We start from the raw sequence: 22,222 nt of genomic DNA, 5'->3' as shown, positions 1-22,222 counted from the left end.
ATAAGTATCGGCAAGCTGTGGCGAAGTCCACCACAGGTTTCTCGACAGAAATAAAACAATGTTTTCTTCCTACAGGGGTACAAATAATCTTAAACTTCTACCAAACTCCACCAAAACTCAAGCACAACATTTGATGTGACCTACCACTCCGATAGAAGACTATGGAACCCACATCAAGCTGTCGTAGAAAAGTAAAAAAGGCCAAATAGCACAGCTTAGACCAGGCGTTCACACAAACGATACAGAGCAATGATCCTTATACAACTATTGCAAGAGGTTGGTCGGCATAGCCGGCAATAAGTCTCACTTGTTTCTGGTGGGTGATGGACTCTGCCAGGGCTGCCCTTTGTCTCTAATTCTGTTTATAATTTTGATGGACAGAATTCTAGATGTAGCCAAATGGCATGAAGGCTTCAACTTGTGTGGTCTCAGAATCACATCTCTGCTTTTTGCAAATAATGCAGTTCTGTTGGCTTCATCAGGTGATGGTCTCTAGCCCATACTGGTCTCTAGCTGAGTGTGAAATGGTGGGGATGAGAAACAGCACCTCCAAATCTGAGATGTGAGTGGGAGATTGACAGGTGGATTGGGGCTGCTGCTGCAGTGATGCAGGCACTGTGTAAATTTATATATACATATATATATATATGTGTGTGTGTGTGTGTGTGTGTGTGTGTGTGTTGACAATACCCACTACACTTGTAAGGTTCATAGTTTGTTTAAGTTTGTTTAACTTTTCTATGCTTTTTGTCAATTTTCAACAAATGACTTATTAAGTTGATTCAGGTTTTTGAGCTATCGTGTTTACAGGCAGAATGACACTCAATCAAAAACAAACCTGATGTGATATTCAGTTTCATGATGAGGTGAAACTGAATATCAAAAGATAACTATACAGCAGGGAAGAACTCACCGCTGCAGGGACAAGGAAAGATGTTTGTGTAAACATTTTTCAATTTTAAAATAAGCTTTTCAGCTTCTACAAACATCTGGAAACCCAAATGCTGCAGTCTCACATGCATGATGCAGAATTTCAAAACACACAAAATATTTTTACAGCATCACAGGTCTAGAGACTTCAGCTGGGTCAGTTTAACCTCTTAAGCCCCAACGCCCCCTGATACGGGGGCAAAAGGCAGGAGATCAGGTAGGCTTGGGGCTTAAGAAGTTAACTGTCACACTCCTAATACATGTAGTGTTTGATTTGGCATTGTCTTTTAGCCAAAGTCTGAATGTCAGCAAACTTTTGCTGCCTTCTTGTGACAAAAGGGTTAACTGCAGGTAGCTCTGCATGTTTGATTTGGCAGTTTTAAACCGGATGCAAGGTCGATGGGGATTTGTGTTTCTAGCTGGAAGTGAACCAGCAAACTTTCACTTTTCTCTCTTTAAAGAACTGTTTGTTTCCATTATCTAGTAATCACTGTGTGCAGATTGAGTCCCCAGCTGTCTCAGGAGGTGATGCTGGAGGAGGTGAGCGATGCAGTGTAGTGTATGAAAAGAGGGAGGTCCTCCAGTATGTGGAAAAATACTAGTGGAGAACTGAAAGCACAAGAAAATGACAACTGAATGAGTCAGTTTAACTAAAGTTCCTTTCACTATTACTCTGAAATTGAGTGCAAAGCAGTATATATGGAAAACTAACACAGGAAACACCTGACATGCTAAAGCCTCTTTAAAGATGTTTTACAGCATCTGGTGACCTTATAATGATCCTGCTGCTCAAGTTTACTTTTAACACATTAACCTGTGAAAAGGTTGTACAGCTTATCCTTTTGTGGACTGAGTAAAGAGGAAATGTATACTGTCTAAGACAGTGTCAAGTGACCATCGAGAAAAGAGTTGCATTCCTTCTCTTTTCTTTTTCTCTTGTTCCTCATTCTCACTCCAGCACTTACAGGGACACTCCTATGACTGATTTGTTTTTTGCAGAAGAAGTAGGCAAGGAATTACTTAGCATTCTTTTATTTATCTGTTTTACCTGACTTAATCCTGTAATACAATGGTATGTTAATAAAATGTATGAATAACATTTGAAATTGGTCTTATTTTAAATAATCCCAGTCAGGCTACAATCCTATATTTTATTAAGAAGTGTGGCCATCAAAAAAACATTGGAGCACAGGTTTAATTTAACTCAACTTTTATAAAGACAGAAGTAGACACAAAAGTGAAAAACCTTGGACATTAATTGTAATGATAATGTGCACGTCAAATTACCTATATTTTCAAAAGTAGTCATATTACAAACCAAAAAAAATAACATAATGCACATGATTATGGCAAATACTGAAAACACATGAGAACCTTTGGATATTATAAAACATATTATGTGTAACAATAAAAGTAGACAAGGCATCATAGGGACCCCAGCTTATTAAAACATAACATTTATAACTGTAGCCTAAATAAAAGCAAAAGTTGAAAAACAATTACTTACTAAATACTATATTTTATTAAAATATCCAATTAACTGGGTATATGTCATCTGACGGCAGATGTTTCATGTTGGTTGAGAATTTATTTTCGTTATCATTAGCTTGCTCCAGAATGCTTCTAGCAAGTCTTGAAACTTGACAGAATTGCATCTGGGAACTTGGGAAGTCATTTATGAATCTCTAAATCCTGTGTGTCCAACTCCAGTCCTCGAGAGCTACTCTCCTGTAGCTTTTAGATGCATCCCTATTCCAATACAGTTGAATGAAATGGTTGGATTACCTCTTCAGCATGCCATCAAGTTTGGCAAAGGCCTGGTAACAGGCCATTCATTTGATTCAGGTGTGTCAGAACAAGGATGCATCTAAAAGCTGCAGGACAGTAGCTCTCGAGGACTGGAGTTGGACACCTCTTTCCCCCACCTGGAAGTTGTGTTTCTATGACCTCTTATCCTGTTGTCAACTCTGCAGTCTTGGAGTAACCAGCCTCTCTCTTCTGTAGTGTCTCTGCAATGGCTAAAACTCTACAAGAGTAACTTGCTTGCATAACATAACCATAACCTGGCAAAACATCTCTGACTTGCAAACCTGCTAGTCAACAGTTTTGATTAAAACAGTAGATGATAGTCAGTGTTGGGAAGGTTACTTTTAAAATGTATTCCATTACAGAATACAGAATACATGCCCCAAAATGTATTCTGTAACGTATTCCGTTCCGTTACTCAATGAGAGTAACGTATTCTGAATACTTTGGATTACTTAATATATTATCATGCTGTTTACAACTACATGAATGTACGATTGCTGTGATTTATTACTGTTACTGAAGGTTCGCGGCTCCGAACCGTAGTAAAGGAACCTCTGGCTAATACGGTGGGTTCTGTGTCGGGCTCGTAGCCGAAAACTAGCTTTACTTTGTTGTCTGGGTCAACTTTGCTTGCGAGAGACAGAGAGAGGCGTTGAAAGGCTGCTCCAACAGAACTTATTGTTTCGGAGGAAAACACGAACATGGTGTACAGTCGAGTCTTAATAGCTTACTTACAACTGGGCTCATCAGGCACTCTTCTTGGCTGCAGTGGTTATTATTATATTTACATGCTTCCAGCTCCTGTTTTTGCTCGATGACAACTCGTACTTTTCCTTTTTCTCCCTCCCTCGCTCACAGACACATAACGTGTATGGCAGTTAGCTTAGCACAACAACAACAAAAAGGCCTCTCTCACCCAGGAAACACGCAGAGAGAGAGCGTCACCCTGTAACCATGGCAACCGTAACGCTGCCACCTGGAACAACAGAACGTAGCTGTCAAACAAAACCCAAACAGGCCTGACCCGCCACAATATGAAACAGGGAAGTACCGCCATGTAATCCGTTTATTTCAACAAAGTAACTGTATTCTAAATACCACCTTTTTAAACGGTAACTGTAACGGTTACTCATATTTTGTATTTTAAATACGTAACGGCGGTACATGTATTCCGTTACTCCCCAACACTGATGATAGTTAAATAAGACTCCCAGTTTGATACTAAAAATCAATAACTCCTAAGATGGCACACTTTTGGGAAACGGTTCAAATGCGTTATGTATTCAGTGGAAAATTCCAAGACTTAACTGAGATTTTGTAATGTGTGAAAGACTAGTGCTTTTAATTACACACTATACAAAAAGCACTGGTTTTGAGGCTTCCTCTTATTTGGTGTGTGCAGAGCCTGAGAGCGAGCATCTCAAGATCAAGAGCTGCTAAGCCTTCCTAGTCACTTAGTTTCAATTCCTATAAGCGTATCCATTAATGCTGTCAAGAGCACCCACAACACGTAAATACTCATCAAAAAAAAAGCCAACATCTCAACAAATTCATTCAAGTCCTGTACAGCCAGATGTGTTATTATATTTTATCTTCTTTAGGTTGAGGTGTTGTAAAGTTTCTAGGTGTCCAGAGCCTGTTCATTGAGCCTGAAAGTAAGAAAACTAGTGCATTAATTAAAATAATTCAATTAAAGTGTGATTTATATCCACAGAACATACTCACTCAGGAGCAGTCTTGTTTCTCAAGTCCACAACATCATAGGGGTGATGGTCCTGCTCTTGTGGTTGAAATGGCTGAATAGTGGAGTAGGGAGTCTCTGATTTATTCTTGGACAAGCAGATTTCACTGTAGTCAGGTTCCTCCTGAGCTGAGAAGCTTTCATACTTGAAACCAAAGTGTAAGTGATGCAAAACAGAACAAACATTTCAAATTAAGTGGTGAAAAAGAGGAGTGGGAGGATTAAATGTGGAAAAGACTGTCCCTATACAGAAGCAAGAATATTAAATGTGTATTAAATGTGTTTTCTTTACCGTGGAGTTCTCCATTGTTTCATTTCTTGACCTCTTTTTTCTGGTCAGTGAAACAGATGAATATAGAAACAGGTGGGGCCAGGTTAGTGTGTGAACTTGAGATTGAATCTGGTTGATGTGAGAGACAAAACATTGATGTTCACCTGATCAAACAGAAGACAGTGAGAAGTATTAAAAGGAGCAGAGCTGCAGAAACTCCTGCAGCTGCTGGTGTCCATGTTCCTGTGATACTTTGGACAGTGAAAGTCTTTGGAGCAGAGCTGATATCTTTGTTGCTTTTCACAGCACAGGAGTAGCTTCCTGCATCCTCCCTGCTGACTGGGTCTAGGATCAGATGTTTGTTCTGGCTCTGTCTCGGGGTCAGAGGTCGACTGTTCAAGTACCAAATGTAGTTTGTGTTGTCAGTCAGAGGACAGCTGGTACTGCAGGTCAGTGTGACTCTCTGACCCTCTGTCACCATTGCAGAAGGACTCATCTTCACTCTCAGCTCTGAAAGAGAAACATTGGTCAAAAAAATCTCTTTTATAGCAAATCTCTTCTGTGGCTTATGCATTAAATGTGAATTGTGAATAACAACAAAATGATAAATGGAGTGGTTCTTATATAACACTTTTCTACTCTATTTTAAGCACTCAAAGTGCTTTACACAACTTGTGCATTCACCCATTCACACTTTTTTTTCTACCATTTCTCAGTGCTTCATAACTAACATCCACATATATTCATACTCCGATGGATGCATTGGAGAGCAACATGGGTTTAGCATCTTGCCCAAAGATACTTGGCATGCAGACTGGAGCAGACTAGGATTGAACCACCAACCTTCCAGTTAGTTGGTGACCTGTTACAGCCACCCTGTAACATATGATACATTACACTGTATTATTATTTTTTTTATCTAAAATGAAACCAAAATGCAGAAGCAGTGTGTTAAAAACTAGCAACATTTTATGATTATAGTATAGTAGCAGGTAGTAGCAGTAACATCTATAATAATTGTACAGAAATAAATCTGACTACTTCACGGATTTCCCCTATCGCGAGTTAGTGCCTGCCTTTTGCTTAGTATTTTTTGGAATAAATAGTGGCACTGATATGCCATGTGTTGTTGTTTATCTCAGGTTACATTTGAATGAACATTATGCATAAGTTTCTATGGTCTCACATCTGTCCACTTCCAGGTGCTGCCAGCTAAATCTAAGCTTTATCACTGTGCCACACCACGCTTTATCACAGTGTGGTGTGGCACACTTTATGGGTAGTGCATATATAGTGCAAAATTCACAAATACACAACAGTACCAGTCCCATTGTATCGCGCTCTGAATTAGAAATTGTCATTCATGCATTTGTTTCATCTCGCCTGGATTATTGTAATTCTTTGTTTACTTGTTTATGTAAAGCCTCTTTGGAGCATCTGCAAGTTGTTCAGAACGCTGCTGCAACGCTTCTGACCAAGTTCTCCAAGTACTCCCATGTCACACCCCTGCTGATTCAGCTGCACTGGCTCCCCGTTAAATTCAGAATCCACTTTAAGGTTTTGACTTTGACTTTCAGGGCTCTGCATAGACAAGCACCAACATATATAAGTGAACTTTTAATCCATACATTCCCAGCAGGTCCCTGAGGTCATGTGACCAGGGCTTGCTGGTTGTCCAACACACGAGGCTGAAAACAAAAGGCGACAAAGCTTTTGTAACTGTGGCCCCAGATTGTGGAAGTCTCTCCCTTTGAGCCTGAGATCTGTGGACTCAGTGGTCACTTTTAAAAAACAGCTAAAAACTCATCTTTTTAAGCTTGCTTTTGGTTGATTTTTATTTTTAGGTTTTAGCTTCTGTGAAGCACTTTGTGATTTTTATCTTGAAAGGTGCTATATAAATTATTTTTTTTTTACTTTACTTTAAAGATTAGATGTTTATAGTTTTACTGCTGTTTACATTCACTGCCACTATCTTGGATTGGCCCTTGCAACCTGAAAATGGATACGCAGAAGAAATGAATGGCTGGATCTTGAGAAATCTGATGATTGCATCATGCATTTGGTTGTATCTGTGTGATGACTTACATTACATATGTAAGACACAGTTGAATGATGGCTCTTCATATTCTTTTGTAACACAGAATGTACCTGTTAAGAGCTAGTAGGTTTGAAAAATATCAAATTTTTACTCTTACTTACTGACTACTGAATAATTACCTGTGACAATCAGAGTAACTCCAGGAAAATCAAACTGTTTCATTTCTTCATTTTCTGTTGTGATGGTGAACCTGTATTCTGCTGAGTCATCTCTCTTCAGCTTCTTTAATCTGAGGATGTGTTGGTTCTTCATGCTGTCATCATACTCTACATGATCTGCATCCTCAGTCAAGTTCCTCCAGACGTCCACCTCAGCATTTCTCTTGACTTTATACCAACATTTAGACTGTATCTGCTCGTAGTCAGGAAGTGAGTATTTACTGGAGATGTTGACTGAAGATCCTTCCAGAGCACAGATTCTGCTGTGGACATAATTCAAATTCCAGCAGGAATCACTAACACCTGAAATATAGATAAGATACAGATATTTTAACTCAATTTGTAGAATCAGTTTATTTAGATTATATATTTAAACATAAGGGATCGGTTAACAACTGACAACAAAGTACTACACAACAAGTAAAAAGTACTTTAAATTATTGTAATAATTAGTGATAAAAATACAAAAACAACTAAATAATTTATAAGAATAAAATAATAACATTAAAAATATATAAATCAGGGAAGGAAATATATTCAGGAAAATGACAGACTGAGTTACTCTTGGCTGAGACTGAAAAAGCTAAGCAGAAGTCAGGAGATGAATACTGTTAGTATCATAGATGAGCAGATCTGAAGAGGGAGATGAGTCCAGAGTTTTGGATCTGCAGCTGAGAATTGTGATGTGATCACCAACATTTACAAAATAATTTATCACTCATTAATGATCAAGAAACTGACCTAGTTTCAGTCATTGTGGAAATGTACAGTTTATGAGGTTGGGGAAAACTGCAGTGAGCTGAGACTCAAGAAGTCACTTAGATGAAAGACAAAACGTTTCTCCCACTGAAAATGCTATGTCCAGAATGAACAGAATGAACCTTGTTGGATTTACTAGTGTGATGATTAATAGACTTAGTTTTAATTGCAAGAAGTGGTGATAATACTTCGAAAGTTAACATTTTTACTCACAGACGTCAGCAGAGCGCACATCCTCAAGACCTTTCACAGCACAAGAAAAACCATCTGGATGAGAGCTGGAAAACTGAATCTGTTTTCCCTCATTCAGTGTTGGCTTTTTGTTCTCATACCACACAAAGGAAATCAGAGGGTCAGTCAGAAAACAGCTGCTGTTACAGGTCAGTCTGATGTGATCTCTGTGTTCAGCAGGAGTCCTCTGGACATGAATTTCTGTTGGGAGATGATAAATACATTTTCCACCAGTTCATCTCTGTCGTGTCAAATAAATTAACAAATAAAAATGAAGTTTCAAAGTGCAGTTTGTCCAGAACTTCACCTCTGGGATATGTGATGGAGCAGGACTCGTCCACTGATGTCTGCTGAGAAGAACATATTCTCCCTTTAGCATAGGTCACACTGAAGCAGGTCTCTGTGATGGAACCTGAGAAAAACCAACAACTTCCAGTAAATTCATTAGAGTCTGAAGAGTAAAGTGTTTGTGTTTAACATCTCATAACATGATGAGGAGGTGTCCATCATGACTCACCCACAGACACTTCAGGGGCTCTGAGATCCTCGTAGCCTTTGACAGCACAGGAGTATGTGACTGCTTCCTCACTGCTGAGCAGCTCTTGGTACCAGGGAGACCAGTCCTCATAGAGAAACTCTCTGTTCTTGTACCAGATGTAGGCTGCAGGCTTTTCAGTCAGAGGACAGCTGCTGCTGCACATCAGTGTTACTGTCTGTCCCTCTGTGGCAGGAATCACTTTTACCTGCAGCTCTGAGAGGTCACATGACCAACATGAATACACTGATCATTCATAAACTCATTCATTTGTGATGCATTTGTAAAAAGAACTGTACCTGTAACTTGGAGATGAATTCCACTTTGTTGGCACTTTGATTTGTCAGCAGTTTTAATGCAGCAGTAAAAATCTGCATCTCTCTCTGTCAGATTATTGATTGTTAGAGTGAAATTACTCTCTGCTGACATGCTGTACTTTACATGTGTTTCCTCTACTGAGAACATTATCTTGGAGACAGTATCGTGTCCAGCGTACCAGCTATTTCTTGCAGTGGGATGTTGATGTGAGCAGGGCAGATTCACTGATGAACCTTTCAAGGCACAGATGCTGTTTGGTTTTCCCTGAACACCTTTAACACAACATGTGATTAGAAAACATGGTGAACATTTATGCTAACTTTCTTTTCTGTGCTAATCTGTGATGACAGCATGTTACTGTGAAGGATCACAATCTGGTGCTTTGATATACTTGAGAGTTCAGAACTTCAAAAAATCATGTTAACAGTAAATCTCTTAAGTGAGTTTGTTTACAAAATTCACTTTAATTTAGCTTCTTAGAAAAACTTCTAACTTTCTGCATCTTTTTTCTAGATTCCACAAACAGCATCACAGTCATCATGAGGAGGAGAAACAAATTATTCCTACCTGAGAGACACAGAATGAAACCCAGAAACAAACATCCAGCTTCTGCCAACGACATGGCTGTTGTAGATCAATCAAAAAGTTGATTGTGTGAATATAATTTAGTCCTTGCTATGACTTCTGTTAATATCAAAATTTATAAAATATCAAAAATGTGAATAAACGTTCAAATTCATGAGCTGTCTCAGAGGAAAACCTGAATACAGAGCTGATTTCAGCGTGTCTGCAGGACAAACACGTTTTAACATGACCAAAGTCACTTCCTCCTTTATAATTATTATTTTTTTCACAACAGAGCCCTCTAGTGAAGAATGCATGTTTGCAGCAGCTATTGGACTCTTACTTTTGAATTTAGAGTGGTTTTTTTTTTGTTTATTGTCACACTTCTTGTCTTTGTTATTTTAAAAAAAACAAAGTAAAAACAAAGTTGTTACTATTGGCAGAGTAACAACAATGGTGTGGCATTAGTGGTTATTGTGGTGCAGAAAAAGAAACTTACCAGAACCACTAACAGGCGTGATATTTTCATTTTTCAAAATATCATTTCATTTCATTGATCTGTAAATATACTTCAGTAAATGAGCAGTAAATGTACTCTATTGCTATACATACTGTAATAAATACATGTGTGTTTTTATATATTACTAGTATACTCACCTTTGTAAAGTCTAAATAAAAAAAAGATCAGATTTACTGATAAAGATGCAGTGACTTGCCTACATTAGTATACAGAAATAGAAAAAAGAAGAAAAACGATTTAAATTTTTTTCAATAACACATCAAATGTCTTCACTGGGTCTATACTTTATCCATGACAGTTTAACACACTATTTTAATATGCACCTATGCTGATTTTGTTTGGACAACAGAGAGAGAGAGAGAGAGAGAGAGAGAGAGAGAGAGAGAGAGGGGGGGGTATTATATGAATAGTAGCATACAGTGTGAGCCTATAAAAGCTGTGTGTACTGTTCAGTAATATTTGTACCCTCTTTTACTCTGTTTTTATTCACATTTTGTGGGAACCAAAATTTGCATTCATTTTATCTCAAATATCTGAATAAGATAGAGCTGTTTTCAGGTGGTGATTAGGCAGGAATCACCTTTACCTTCAGCTCTGAGAGGATATGCATTCATCGGTGTGATAATCATAAAATAATCACTGTTTACAAGCATCATACTGAAACAATGAGTTTAACTCTCCTGTCCCAGCAGTGTTCTTGATTGTTTCTATACTTGTTGCAGCAGTAAATGTTTGCATCACTTTCTCTCACATCCTTGATCACCTGTGTGGGGAAGCCATCAGACACGCACACGACCCTGGTTTCGTCTGTAGAGAACATACTTGTTGCCCAGCTTGTGCACAGTGTACCATTTCCAGTTGGACTTTGCTTTATCTGACCTTTTAATCCATAGATGTTTTAGATGTTTTTTGTGTTTCCAGTCATCCCTTTACCAGATACTTTCATTAGCAGACATCAGAGTTTTTAAATGAAACAAAGAAGTGAACCTTAAAGAACATGTATGCTTTCCTGCTCACATGTCCTAAAAGCATGGCTCTCCTCAACCTTCAGCTTTTATTCAGAAACATTGATGGTACAGCTGTTTTTGTATGCCTGATCACTGTCATGACAACAAGGTAGGTTGTTGTTTTGTAGGTGATGACAGATGGCGTTAAGTTATTATATAAAAATGTCCTTCCTTCTTTAGAAAGAATTCATCTTAGTAAAAGAAGAAGAGGACATAGCGTGACAAGAAAGGAACTGTGGTACTGTATGAGGAGGACAGCAGTGGGACAGAGGAGGGTGAGGCTGCTGGAGGACATGTATCAGAACAGTAAAACAGAGGTGAGGTGTGTGGTTGGGGTGAGAGATGGATTCAAACAGAGACACACACACACACTGTAAGACTTGGCCCTCATGTCTCCTCAAATCGCACACTGAGCACTGGCTCCCCACCTGGCTGTGTGCTGAGCCCCCTCCTGTATTCTCTCTACACCCATGACTGCAGTTCGACCCACAACAGCAATCGACACCACAGTAGTCGGACTCATCTCAAAGGCAGACGAGGCAGACTACAGAGAGGAAGTCCTGAAGCTGGCAGCATGGTGTTCAGAGAACAACCTGGCAGTGAACACTAAGAAAACCAAAGAGGTCATTGTTGACTTCAGGAGGCACAGCACTGACATAGACCCCCTTTACATCCACAGGGAGTGTGTGGAGAGGGTCCACTCCTTCTGGTTCCTTGGTATCCTCATTTCTGCTGACATCTTCTGGACAGATAACATCTCAGTGGTCATCAAGAAGGCCCAACGTTGCCTGCACTTCCTGAGGGCCCTCAGGAAGTACAAGCTGAACTCCAACCTGCTGACCTTCTACCGCTCGTCCATTGAGAGCCTGCTAACTTACTGCATCACGGTATGGTACGGCAGCTGCACTGAAGTGGATAGAGCGAGGCTTCAGAGTGTAGTCATGACAGCACAAAAGATCATCGGCTGCCCTCTCCCCTCCCAGGGAGTTCAGACACTCAGTGAGCGAACTGAGTGTCTGAACTCCCTGAGCGGTCCCTTGGACCACTGTGAGCAACAGCAGACGTGTGCACTGTGGTCACGCCAGCATTAAATCCATCCAAGTTACGTGGTTTATTAAAATAATCAAATTAGAGCAGTTAGACCACTTTTAATTAACTGCTTTAGCCCACTTACAATGAAAATTTAAAAAAAAATATTGACCTCAAATCATGACCTGCGTAGTATGTTAACACTATTGGAAGTAAAAATAACTTGAACTCCAATTTTGAAACCACAACTTTTTTTTTTCTTTTCTTTTTTTATAAAGCTCTGACTTGTATTATGAGTCTGTGGTCTGGGAGAAAGTCCTGTAACTCTCTGTCTGCAAAATACAGGATATAATGACCAATGTTGGGCAATTAATTATATAGTTACTTCTTCAAAAAAGTAACTGAGTTATGAAAACAACAAAGTTTTTTTTTGCAGCTGTTTACCTAAAAATGCAGCCAAGGTGATTTTTTAAATAAACATTTCAAACCATTTACAGAACAATCAGCTGTTCTGCATCAAATTTGATGCCACACAAATTATTTGTGCCACTCCAAAAAATAATTTCTGTCCACTATGAGATAAAGGAGAACAACAGCCTGATACCTGCAGGCCTGACAACAGGAGATGTTTCACTGCTGTAACACCTGTAACATTCAGCAGTCGCCTCATTGTTCTGACACACACACAACAAAGCTATTGACTACGCTACACACTAACTACACAAGATTTGCGCTAAACGTCGCAAATCTCTCACATCTCAAAACACCGCCGTCACTCCAAAAACTTCCCCCTTCCTAAATAATTAAAGGCCATGTTGTCATATCATTTTTTGATTGGTCGACATGTTACATTTTTTGACCAATAGGAAAGGGTGGGGGTTTTTTTGGTTTTCTTTTTCCTCACAGGTGGAGAGTGCTGATGAGCATTTTCCTTATCAAATGCCGTTTTTACCGTTTCTTCCCGCAGTAAATATAAACAACGATAGTACTCAGGAAGAAAACCAAACATTGCAGATATTTTGTATCTCAGCTCTGGTTTTACGTGGCCTATCAACACAATTTAAAAACTGGTATAAAGTCCACACTTTTTCCGTCAATTGTTCCGTCTGTCCTGCTCACATCTCCAATGGTTGTACACGTTGTCATTAACGTGGCTTCACTCCACATCAGCCACGCCGCTTTGCTAGCTAAAACACCGGTGTCGGCACATAAGGACGCTGTCATAGCCTGTCAACGATGTTGATTAGCTGCGTATATACGAATGTGAATCGCATCATTGGCTGGACTATGGGATAAGGTGGCATCGTTCTAATCCCATACGGGAGCAACCAGTCACTTACTGACTAACACTGCAAAACAGAATTGTTAAAGTATTAATTTTAATTTCAATTCAGGTTAGATTTTTTTGTGCGCAGAGACCGTGCCTGCAGTGCGCAATTGTGCACGCGCGCAGCTTAGTGGGAACATTGGTTGCAATACTATACTGCTATGGTACACATTAGGCTGACATCTGGGGACAGAGCTGGAACTGGGCCAGCAGTGTGTCTGCTGCTGGCCCATGTGTGGGCCATATCTGGCAACCCGAATCTGGGCCACCAAAGGGCCGTCATTCTTTGCAGTATGTGGGCCATGTGTAAGCACATTGTGTGGGCCAGATACGATCCATACCAATTTTGCTTGTGGGTAACAGGAGGGTTAATAGAAACTTTCATTAGTAAACTGATTTATAATTTTATCACAGTTATCTTTGTTTTTCTTCTGTTCTTAGAATGTATTTAAAGTTATTGCTATCTTTTTTATAAATATAGAAGATGAAAAAGAGAAACGTGTTGATCTGTCAGCAACATGGTTGTTCGAGTCCAGTACACAAGCATGAAGTTGACATTAAATATTCAAGTAGACATGATTAACTCACAGGTCATAATCGACAGAAAAACAGAAGGACTGACATGACTGTTTTATGTTCAGCAGACATAGAAAGCACTGGATGTCTGGGGGTCTGGGTCTCCTCCATGCCTGCTTCATGTCCTGGGGGCATATGGCTCCCTACACCTACTATTAAACATTTAGATGGAGAAATCTTATGAACACAAGAGCTCTTACACACAGAGGTGTACAAACAGGTACTCACAGATGCACAGTATCTTGGTCGGCTGCTGCCTCTAAACACATAATGCATTATTAGTACTGTATGCTGCTCAGTAACATTTAATATTTATTATTTACTGTTACTTTTGCATATGTTGGTTGTTGCTGTGGTTTCCCTGCTCTTGTTTTTTTTGCTCATTTTTTTCAGCAGGTGTTGAAGCATATTTTCAGTGTCTTTTCTCTCCTCTCCTTCTGTTAACTGTCTTCCAAACTTCTCTTTCCTTTTTCTTTCTCTTTCCTCTCCCCCTCTCCTATCTGTTCTGATTGTAATGACTCATAATAAAAAAAAATCCTCTGTTTTATCTATCTATCTATAAAAACGATTTACTATCAAGTGGACCAGGACAGCAAAAGCGGAAATCATCGACTTGGGAACATAAATCTGCTGGGCTTTTTCTTGGGCTTCAGACAATAACTCTGATTGCCGGACAGGACAGGCATAAACGTGAATGTCCTTCCTCTGTGGTTCTTTTGCTGTCTGCAGGAAGAACAATGGGGCTTAGTTGTCTTGTGCTGAATATGTTCAAGTAACTTTCAGTTCTCAATAACTGTTCTAAGTATTGATATTATTCCTCTACATTTATGTATATATATGTATGCTGTATGTATTCATTATTTTTTCTAAAACTCTCCTGCTCAAACCTGATGGAGTGCAATAAAAATGGCACAAGAGTTAAAATGCTCATACAAACATTTTTACAAGGCATGTTTACAGCCTGTTAAAATAATAATAATAACAATAATATTAATAATAATAGTGACCATTTGGAAAACATCACCATTATTAAGCACCAGTCTAGCTTGTTCTGCTCCTTAGCAGTTTGTGGTCTGCCCACCGTAGGCTGCCATTATCACAGCACATGATGTCAGCAGCAGTCTGTGCAGATGGGTATCTGGGTAGCGCTTGCAGGTTATGTTTTCAGCAATATTTTCCACTGAACCCTGTTATTATCTCTGAGTTAGCACGCAAAAAGACCACAGTTCTCTCTGCTAGAAACTGATTGCAATCGCAGCAATGCACATGCAAGTGTGGGGGATGGGTGAGGAGTTTACAGATGAAAAGCTTTTTGTCTCTGCTTGTTGCCACAAAGAAATGAATTTCTAAATCGGGTTACTTGTCTTTATACTGTGACACTGATATCTGTATTTGTAATTGTCATACTTTGTAAATCCAAATTTTCAACAAGGTTTACATATATACACAAAAACACATCATTTGTTTATACATATATAAAAGTGACAAAGGGCAGTGCTAAGTGCCAAATTCACTAGTGATATAATGATATAAGAACAAACCGTCAATGAAATAAAAATCACTAACAGCAATGAAATGGTTAAATGTACAGTTCTGAAAAAGGCATAACAAGGTTTCCAGTTGTTATGAAATAAATAATTCTTAGTGCTTATTTTCTGTTTATATTGTTTTATAGAGGCCAGAGTAACAACTTGGACTTAAATATTCTGCACTGTGACAAAATCAAGGCTATAATGCAGTGACATTCCCACATTTCAGTGTCTTCTGCTATAATAGCGCATATATACACACGAGGGTCATCCCCACAGCAAACACTACAGTTGTTGTATCCCTTTGTTCTTGGACTATATTGAACAACCTTTCTTTGTGTGTAATTGCTCTCACGGTTAGAAAAGGGAGACAAAAGGCACCTGACCTGCTAAAATAGAATAAAAATAAAAATACATGAGCATAATATTTACATGATCATGAATTATTCCATTCATATGAGTAACATGTGAAGCCCATCGAACTGCCTAATCTAATTGTGTGGAATATAGCAAAAAGGTAACGTGAAAGGAAGATTCAAGTGTGATGCACAAAATTTTAAATGACAGTTGCAGAGATGTGTTAAAAGGCTTGTTCAACACCATGTGGGGTCTGTTTCTGTTGAAAGGACAACAGATTCTTCATCAGAGCTCGTGTCATTTCTAAACTTCACCACAGTGTAATCAGCATGCTGCTCTTCTCCGCGCTGAAGTGGCTCTACGGTAGACAAAAGAGGATCTGTGTGATTTTTGAAGAAGTACACTTTGCTGTAGAGGACTTCATCCTCCACCTGTGGCTGAGCTAAGATGTCTTCACACACAGGATCAGGAATTAGCTGAGAACAAAAAGCGATACATCATAATACACTTAAAGATTTGACTCCTTTGATTCTGTAAGAAAGATCATTCAGTATGAATATGTGTTTTCCAACTCTACAGTAATCTTTACCTCCACTACATTGTTTGATGTTTCGTTTGTGGAAGACTGACTCGTAGTCCACTTTTTTCTGATTATTGAAATTAATAAACAGAAAAAATAAGTGAGTTCATGCCAGAGATTAAATGTTATCACTTTGAATCAAACACAGTGTTACTTACCTAATCAAAAAGAAGAAAAAGAGAAGTATTGAAACCAGAATTATTACAGAAATACCAATTGTCCACATTCCTGTGATACTTTGGACAGTGAGAGTCTTTGGAGCAGAGCTGATATCTTTGTTGCTTTTCACAGCACAGGAGTAGCTTCCTGCATCCTCCCTGCTGACTGGGTCTAGGATCAGATGTTTGTTCTGGTTCTCTCTCGGGGTCAGAGGTCGACTGTTCAAATACCAAATGTAGTTTGTGTTGTCAGTCAGAGGACAGCTGGTGCTGCAGGTCAGTGTGACTCTCTGACCCTCTGTCACCACTGCAGAAGGACTCATCTTCACTCTCAGCTCTGAAAGACGAAGATTTAACAACAATAATAATAATAATAATAGTATTAAGGCAAGACATGAAACTCTACCAAATCTCAACATGAATTACTCACAAAACATGAGTTTTAATTGAGGCCTGACTGCAGGCAGACCCTCCAGTCCTCATATTCAGTTATATAATGAAACATTTATTTGACTTTGAGTAGTTTTCAGTTTAATATTACATTTGCTTAGGTTAGGGTGTCATTCTAAATGTGTGTTCAAGATTTCTTTGTTAGATATTCTCAGGTTTTTCCTGTCTTCCTATGTCCCCATTGCCTAGTCTGTGTTTCTGTTGTTGCCCATATTTACTCAGTTTTATCTTTGTGTTTACTTTGGCCTGTTAAATTTGTGTTTCACTCTCAGTGTTACTTTCCTGTTTTATTTTGTTAGTCTCTTGTGTTGTGTGTTTTGTTCAGTTTTGCTTCCCTTGTCATTAGTTTGACTTATTTCACAGGCGCCTTGTTTTTCCCAGTTTCCCAGTGTTCCTTGTCACATTGCTGGTTCCTCATGTTGAGTGTGCGTCTGTCTGTTAGTGAGTGTTTGTGTCTCTCCCTACCATGCAACCATCCCTTATCCATTGGGACTGTGAAACACTATTGCATTTGAGGCATTTGGCTGAATCCTAGCAGAAAGTATAGCCCTGTATACTTTAAAAATCTTTCTACTAATCCTAGAATTACAAAATCAATAAATGCAGGTGACCTGGTTCTACTGGAAGTAATATATTCCCATGCCACAACACTGGCATAGTTTCTCCAAACTTGTCTGTTCCCATCATTCTGGTACAAATGAATCTTGATTTCATTTTTCCAGAACATTTTATTTTTCCAGAACATTTTAGTAAATAAATATGAAATACTTGAAATAAACTCCGGATCATTCTTTGCTTAATGTATCAGATATCCTGTTCCCTTTTGAGCCTCTGAAAATGGGGGACTGTATAAATATGATTGTATTTCCTGAACCGTTTAAGTAATTCTTTTATTAAAATGCCTCAATTGAAGATGAAAGTTGTTACAAAGATTATTTCTTTGTCGAAAAACTCATTTGTATATAATTTTAAAACTATTATATTAAATCAAGCAAAATGCCAGTTTTTACTTTTGATATTTTAAGTATAGTTATTTTTCATAACATTTACATGCTTTTCAACAAAGAACAAACTTTTCATTGTAAGGGAATATTTTAACGTTGTTATATAACCGAGAAAGATCTGAATAGTTCTAGCGCTACTGCTCATATTGAAATATTAATGAGTAAAGTCTGCTGAGTGAGGAGTTTAGATTTACCTGTGACAATCAAAAAGACTCCAGGTAGATCAGACTGTGTCCATCCTTCATGATCTCTCTTGAATCTGAATGTGTATCCTCCTGAGTCATTCTTCTTCAGGTTGTTGATGGTCAGGATGTGTTGGTTCTTCATGTTGTCCTGATACTCCACACGACCTGCAGCCTCAATCAGCTCTTCAACTTCCACTTTATCTTGTCTCCATTTTTTACTCCAACATTTAAACTGTGGCTTCATGTTATCAGGATGTGAGTATTCACTTGTGATGTTCACTGAAGATCCTTCCAGAGCACAGATTCTCCTGCTGACATAATTCACTCTCCAGCAGTTTTTATCCTGAACACCTGAAATATAGATGGAAGATTTAACGTTGTTTGATTTGTCTGTGTTTCAGCACTTGAGTTTATTATTATATATAAAATAAAATATATTTAACACTTACAAACTTCCTTAGATTGAAGACGTTTGTGGTCTTTAACCGCACAAGAGAATGTGTCTGTTGAAGAGTTTTGTGTTGAATGATGCTGATTCTCATGATAGTTTTGTTTGTTGTGATACCACATGTAGACAGTTTGATCATCAGTCAGGTTACAGCTGGTGTTACAGGTCAGTGTGACAAACTCTGAGATGGAAGAAGCTCTTTGAACATGAACCTCTGTTGAAAAGAATAAAAACACTTCTTGTTACTATGCATAGATATATTCACAGAGTTCATATAATTCATATAAAAGATAGTTATAAGAAATCTGAATTTAGAGATTTAGTGGAGATGTGTTTAAACAGTGTGGATTTTTTTCTTTTTTTACCTCTGGGATATGTGATGGAGCATGACTCATTCACTAATGTCTGATTGTAGGAAGACATGTTTCCATAAGCATAAGTCACACTGAAGCATGTTTGTGTGATGGAATCTGAACACAGAGAAATAATATTTAATATTTGTACTGAGAGAATTATTACAGGGCTTTGCATAATGTTTTGTAACAGAATGAACATCATGACTCACCCACAGAGACTTCAGGGGCTCTGAGATCCTCGTAGCCTTTGACAGCACAGGAGTATGTGACTGCTTCCTCACTGCTGAGCAGCTCTTGGTACCAGGGAGACCAGTCCTCATAGAGAAACTCTCTGTTCTTGTACCAGATGTAGGCTGCAGGCTTTTCAGTCAGAGGACAGCTGCTGCTGCACATCAGTGTTACTGTCTGTCCCTCTGTGGCAGGAATCACCTTTACCTGCAGCTCTGAGATGATGATGGAGAACAACTTATACAATGATGTCATTTGGAAAGTTATTAATGAGTAAAAGTCACTGTACCTGCAACAACTTGAAGAGTAATTCTGTTGAACCAACAGTGTCCTGGATTCTCTGTAGTCTTCATACAGCAGTAAGCGTTTGCATCACTCTCTCTTAGATCATTGATGGTTAAAGTTGGGTTTTTTTCTTCAGACATGTTGTATGTTACACGTTGTCCATCCACAGAGAGCTCACTCTGAACATACTTGTAACCATCCCAGTCTATAGTGAACCATTTTCTGCTTGAAGTCAGATGTTGATGTGAGCAGTGCAGATCCACTGATGAACCTTTGAAAGCACAGATCCTGGTTTCTCCTCCATTAACATCTTTAACAGAAGAGAGTTAATAATAATATTTATTATCTTATTAATATGTCTTTATTATTAATCACTTAATAATTTTCAGTACTTTACATTAAAAAGTAATCTAAACTAAAATTCCTCATCTGTAAATATTACAAGACCTTTTTCAAACACAAATGCAAGAACAATCATGCCACTGTGCGATGTGTTCACTGCTACAGATACACGTGTGGTAAATGCAGACTACAGATACCATGGCAGTGCCAGGATTGTGAGTGATTGCTGAAAATGTTGAAATGTACTCACTCACTTTTTATTATTATTTGTAAATATGTGTACAAATGGTTAGGGTTTTTTTGTACTGTTTTTATCAATAAATTTCAGCAACAAAGGAAATACACCCATGTGTGTTGACTTCTCCCTAAGCTGGCAAACTGAAACACAAGTTTCCTTGTGGCTCAGGAAACTAACCACTCCAAGTTGGTGACTTTTGGAGATTTATTTTCCTGGATGATTGAGAATGCATCAAGACGAACACAAAAGGAAGTTTGCAGCTTTTAGCAGCCCCCCCCCCCCCCCCCCCCCACCACCAACAAAGAGGCAGTTGGCAGTTAGAAATCAGCAATCATTCACACACCCCCACTCCCCCACTTCTCAAGTAACAATCTAATTTACATATGAATTGATGCTAAAAGACTAACCAATTTAGCTTCCACTTGGCTGACTTGGGTTAGAAAAGCCTGTGACTTCCAGTGTTAAGTTAATATTAACTAACAATTTTTACATAAGAACTCATAAGTAATCTCAGATACCTGAAATGTAAAAGATGAGACCCATAAACAGACAACCAGCATCTCTCAGCTCCATTGTTGTTTTAGTCCAGACTGAGCGTAAAGCTGACAGTCAAAGCTCAAACCAAAAGATACAACGTGAGTCATCAGACAAACTAAGCAGTACTCTTTATCAGAGCGAGGGGTGGGCTGCTGGTTCATATTCTCTGGTTTCACATCGTGCATCTTTGAAACTAAAAGTAAACTTGCTTCCTCTTCCTTTGAATCGTTTGCATCCTTAAATGCTTTGTTGTAGCATGAATATAATTTTAATCTACATCAGTTCAATTCCACAATAATGATGCTTTTAATTTATTTACTTGTGCATGCAGTTGTGTTTTGAATGCATTAAATATTCAGTTTATTAAATATATTGAAGTTGTTGAACAGAAAGCTGTGGAGCTGTTAAACTGCTGAGCATATCTCAGTATGACAATTTGTAATAAACACAGCTGGAGCGATTCAGACTTTAATCTACTGCGACTATATTTTGTTTTAAAAAATATAAAACAATGTGCTATGGGGAACAATTGATTTAAAATATCTGAAATGTGTTTGAGCTCTCAGACTGCATTGTATTTTCCATTTCTATAAACATTTATTTATAAAACACTTTTAACAGAAACTCATTTTCACTTTCCTATCGTTAATCACACAATAATATTCTGTAACTAATTGGACCTGAAAGTCGTGATCTATGAATCATACAGTATTAACTCATCCTGTCGTTCATAAGTAAAGTTACTTCTATTCTTATATCAGGATTCATGTATATTATATATATATATATATATATATATATATATATATATATATATATATATATATATATTGTTGAACAGAAAGATGTGAAGATGTTTAAACTGTGTTCCATATGTGATTGTAATGGTTTACAATGAGAAAACGCTTCTGTTGTCAAAGAGCAGCATGAAAAGTTTGACCTTAATCTGCTGTTAGGCTGCTTATTTTTAATTTAATTATGTAGCCTGTCTCTAGTTACTTTCTTTAAGGGTAACCATATGCAACCAGTGTTTGAGTCATCTGATTGAATTGTATTCTGGCTTTGAAGAGGTGACATTAATGTTATTGTTGCAGCCCTGTAGTGGTTTAACTTGTCACTTACTGCAGCCTGTCGTATTCTTGTTCTTTTAATGTCACTGCTAAGTGTGGCTCCACAGTGAAAACGTCTGCCAGTCTTTAGCCTTTTTTAGCCACACCCAGAAGGTAAAATATTGCACACACACACAGATTGAGAGAGATTAAAGTCCCCCTGGCTTAAAAAAAAAACAAAAAACTAATAGAAATAGAATTAGACTCCTGGAGACTGAAGGAAATCAAGGCCTTTTACAGCACAGGAGAACTTGTCTGTTGAATAGCTTTGAAATGAAAATTGTTGATTCTTGTAATTTCTGCTTTTCTGAGATGATAAATATAGTTTTAATGAGTCACTATGACATAATGTATGTAATGTATGTAAACATTGATGTTTTCAACAGATTGTTTCAAATAGGTTTGTTACTGTTATCTGTGTTTTTGACTTTTCTACCTTTACTAAATATGTAATGCAGGGGTGTCCAAACTTTTTTCACTGAGGGCCACATACATAAAAATATAGGAGGGGCTGGGCCACTTACTAGAAATTAGGTATATAAC

The 22,222-nt window shown here is 38.2% G+C and overlaps 2 protein-coding genes and 1 pseudogene across 3 annotated transcripts in view; all 3 read right to left on the bottom strand.

Moving 5' to 3' along the window:
• LOC146517375 (uncharacterized) overlaps positions 1 to 22,222 on the bottom strand; it is a 71,662-nt pseudogene that overhangs the window by 24,380 nt on the left and 25,060 nt on the right. The window lies entirely within an intron of this gene.
• LOC146517380 (B-cell receptor CD22-like) lies at positions 1,175 to 9,669 on the bottom strand. The gene is made up of 10 exons (XM_085162403.1): positions 9,418 to 9,669; positions 8,832 to 9,122; positions 8,515 to 8,748; positions 8,305 to 8,409; positions 7,980 to 8,198; positions 6,969 to 7,310; positions 4,916 to 5,261; positions 4,773 to 4,812; positions 4,465 to 4,625; positions 1,175 to 4,388 (listed from the first exon to the last, which is right to left on the bottom strand). Exons 1-10 carry the CDS (start codon positions 9,470 to 9,472, stop codon positions 4,361 to 4,363), a joined length of 1,821 nt encoding a protein of 606 aa, XP_085018529.1. The 5' UTR covers positions 9,473 to 9,669; the 3' UTR covers positions 1,175 to 4,360.
• LOC146517379 (uncharacterized) lies at positions 14,710 to 20,697 on the bottom strand. The gene is made up of 9 exons (XM_085162411.1): positions 20,552 to 20,697; positions 19,458 to 19,763; positions 19,150 to 19,383; positions 18,950 to 19,054; positions 18,586 to 18,798; positions 18,146 to 18,487; positions 16,498 to 16,834; positions 16,349 to 16,406; positions 14,710 to 16,235 (listed from the first exon to the last, which is right to left on the bottom strand). Exons 1-9 carry the CDS (start codon positions 20,604 to 20,606, stop codon positions 15,996 to 15,998), a joined length of 1,890 nt encoding a protein of 629 aa, XP_085018537.1. The 5' UTR covers positions 20,607 to 20,697; the 3' UTR covers positions 14,710 to 15,995.

Source organism: Neolamprologus multifasciatus, chromosome 6 (genome assembly GCF_963576455.1).
Source record: "Neolamprologus multifasciatus chromosome 6, fNeoMul1.2, whole genome shotgun sequence".
Lineage (NCBI taxonomy): Eukaryota > Metazoa > Chordata > Actinopteri > Cichliformes > Cichlidae > Neolamprologus > Neolamprologus multifasciatus.
Note: the sequence above shows the minus strand (reverse complement) of the source record. Positions and strands in the feature narration are given on the sequence as shown.

Excerpts from the sequence above, each read along its gene's own strand:
- LOC146517379 (XM_085162411.1), bottom strand. The coding sequence starts at position 20,606 with ATGGAGCTGAGAGATGCTGGTTGTCTGTTTATGGGTCTCATCTTTTAC. Across the intron at positions 19,764-20,551 it reads TCTCATCTTTTACATTTCAG|ATGTTAATGGAGGAGAAACC; the intron begins GTATCTGAGATT and ends CTTCTGTTAAAG. Across the intron at positions 18,799-18,949 it reads CTCCATCACATATCCCAGAG|AGGTTCATGTTCAAAGAGCT; the intron begins GTAAAAAAAGAA and ends TCTTTTCAACAG.
- LOC146517380 (XM_085162403.1), bottom strand. The coding sequence starts at position 9,472 with ATGTCGTTGGCAGAAGCTGGATGTTTGTTTCTGGGTTTCATTCTGTGT. Across the intron at positions 4,813-4,915 it reads ACTGTCTTCTGTTTGATCAG|AAAAAAGAGGTCAAGAAATG; the intron begins GTGAACATCAAT and ends TTCACTGACCAG. Across the intron at positions 4,389-4,464 it reads AGAAACAAGACTGCTCCTGA|GCTCAATGAACAGGCTCTGG; the intron begins GTGAGTATGTTC and ends TCTTACTTTCAG.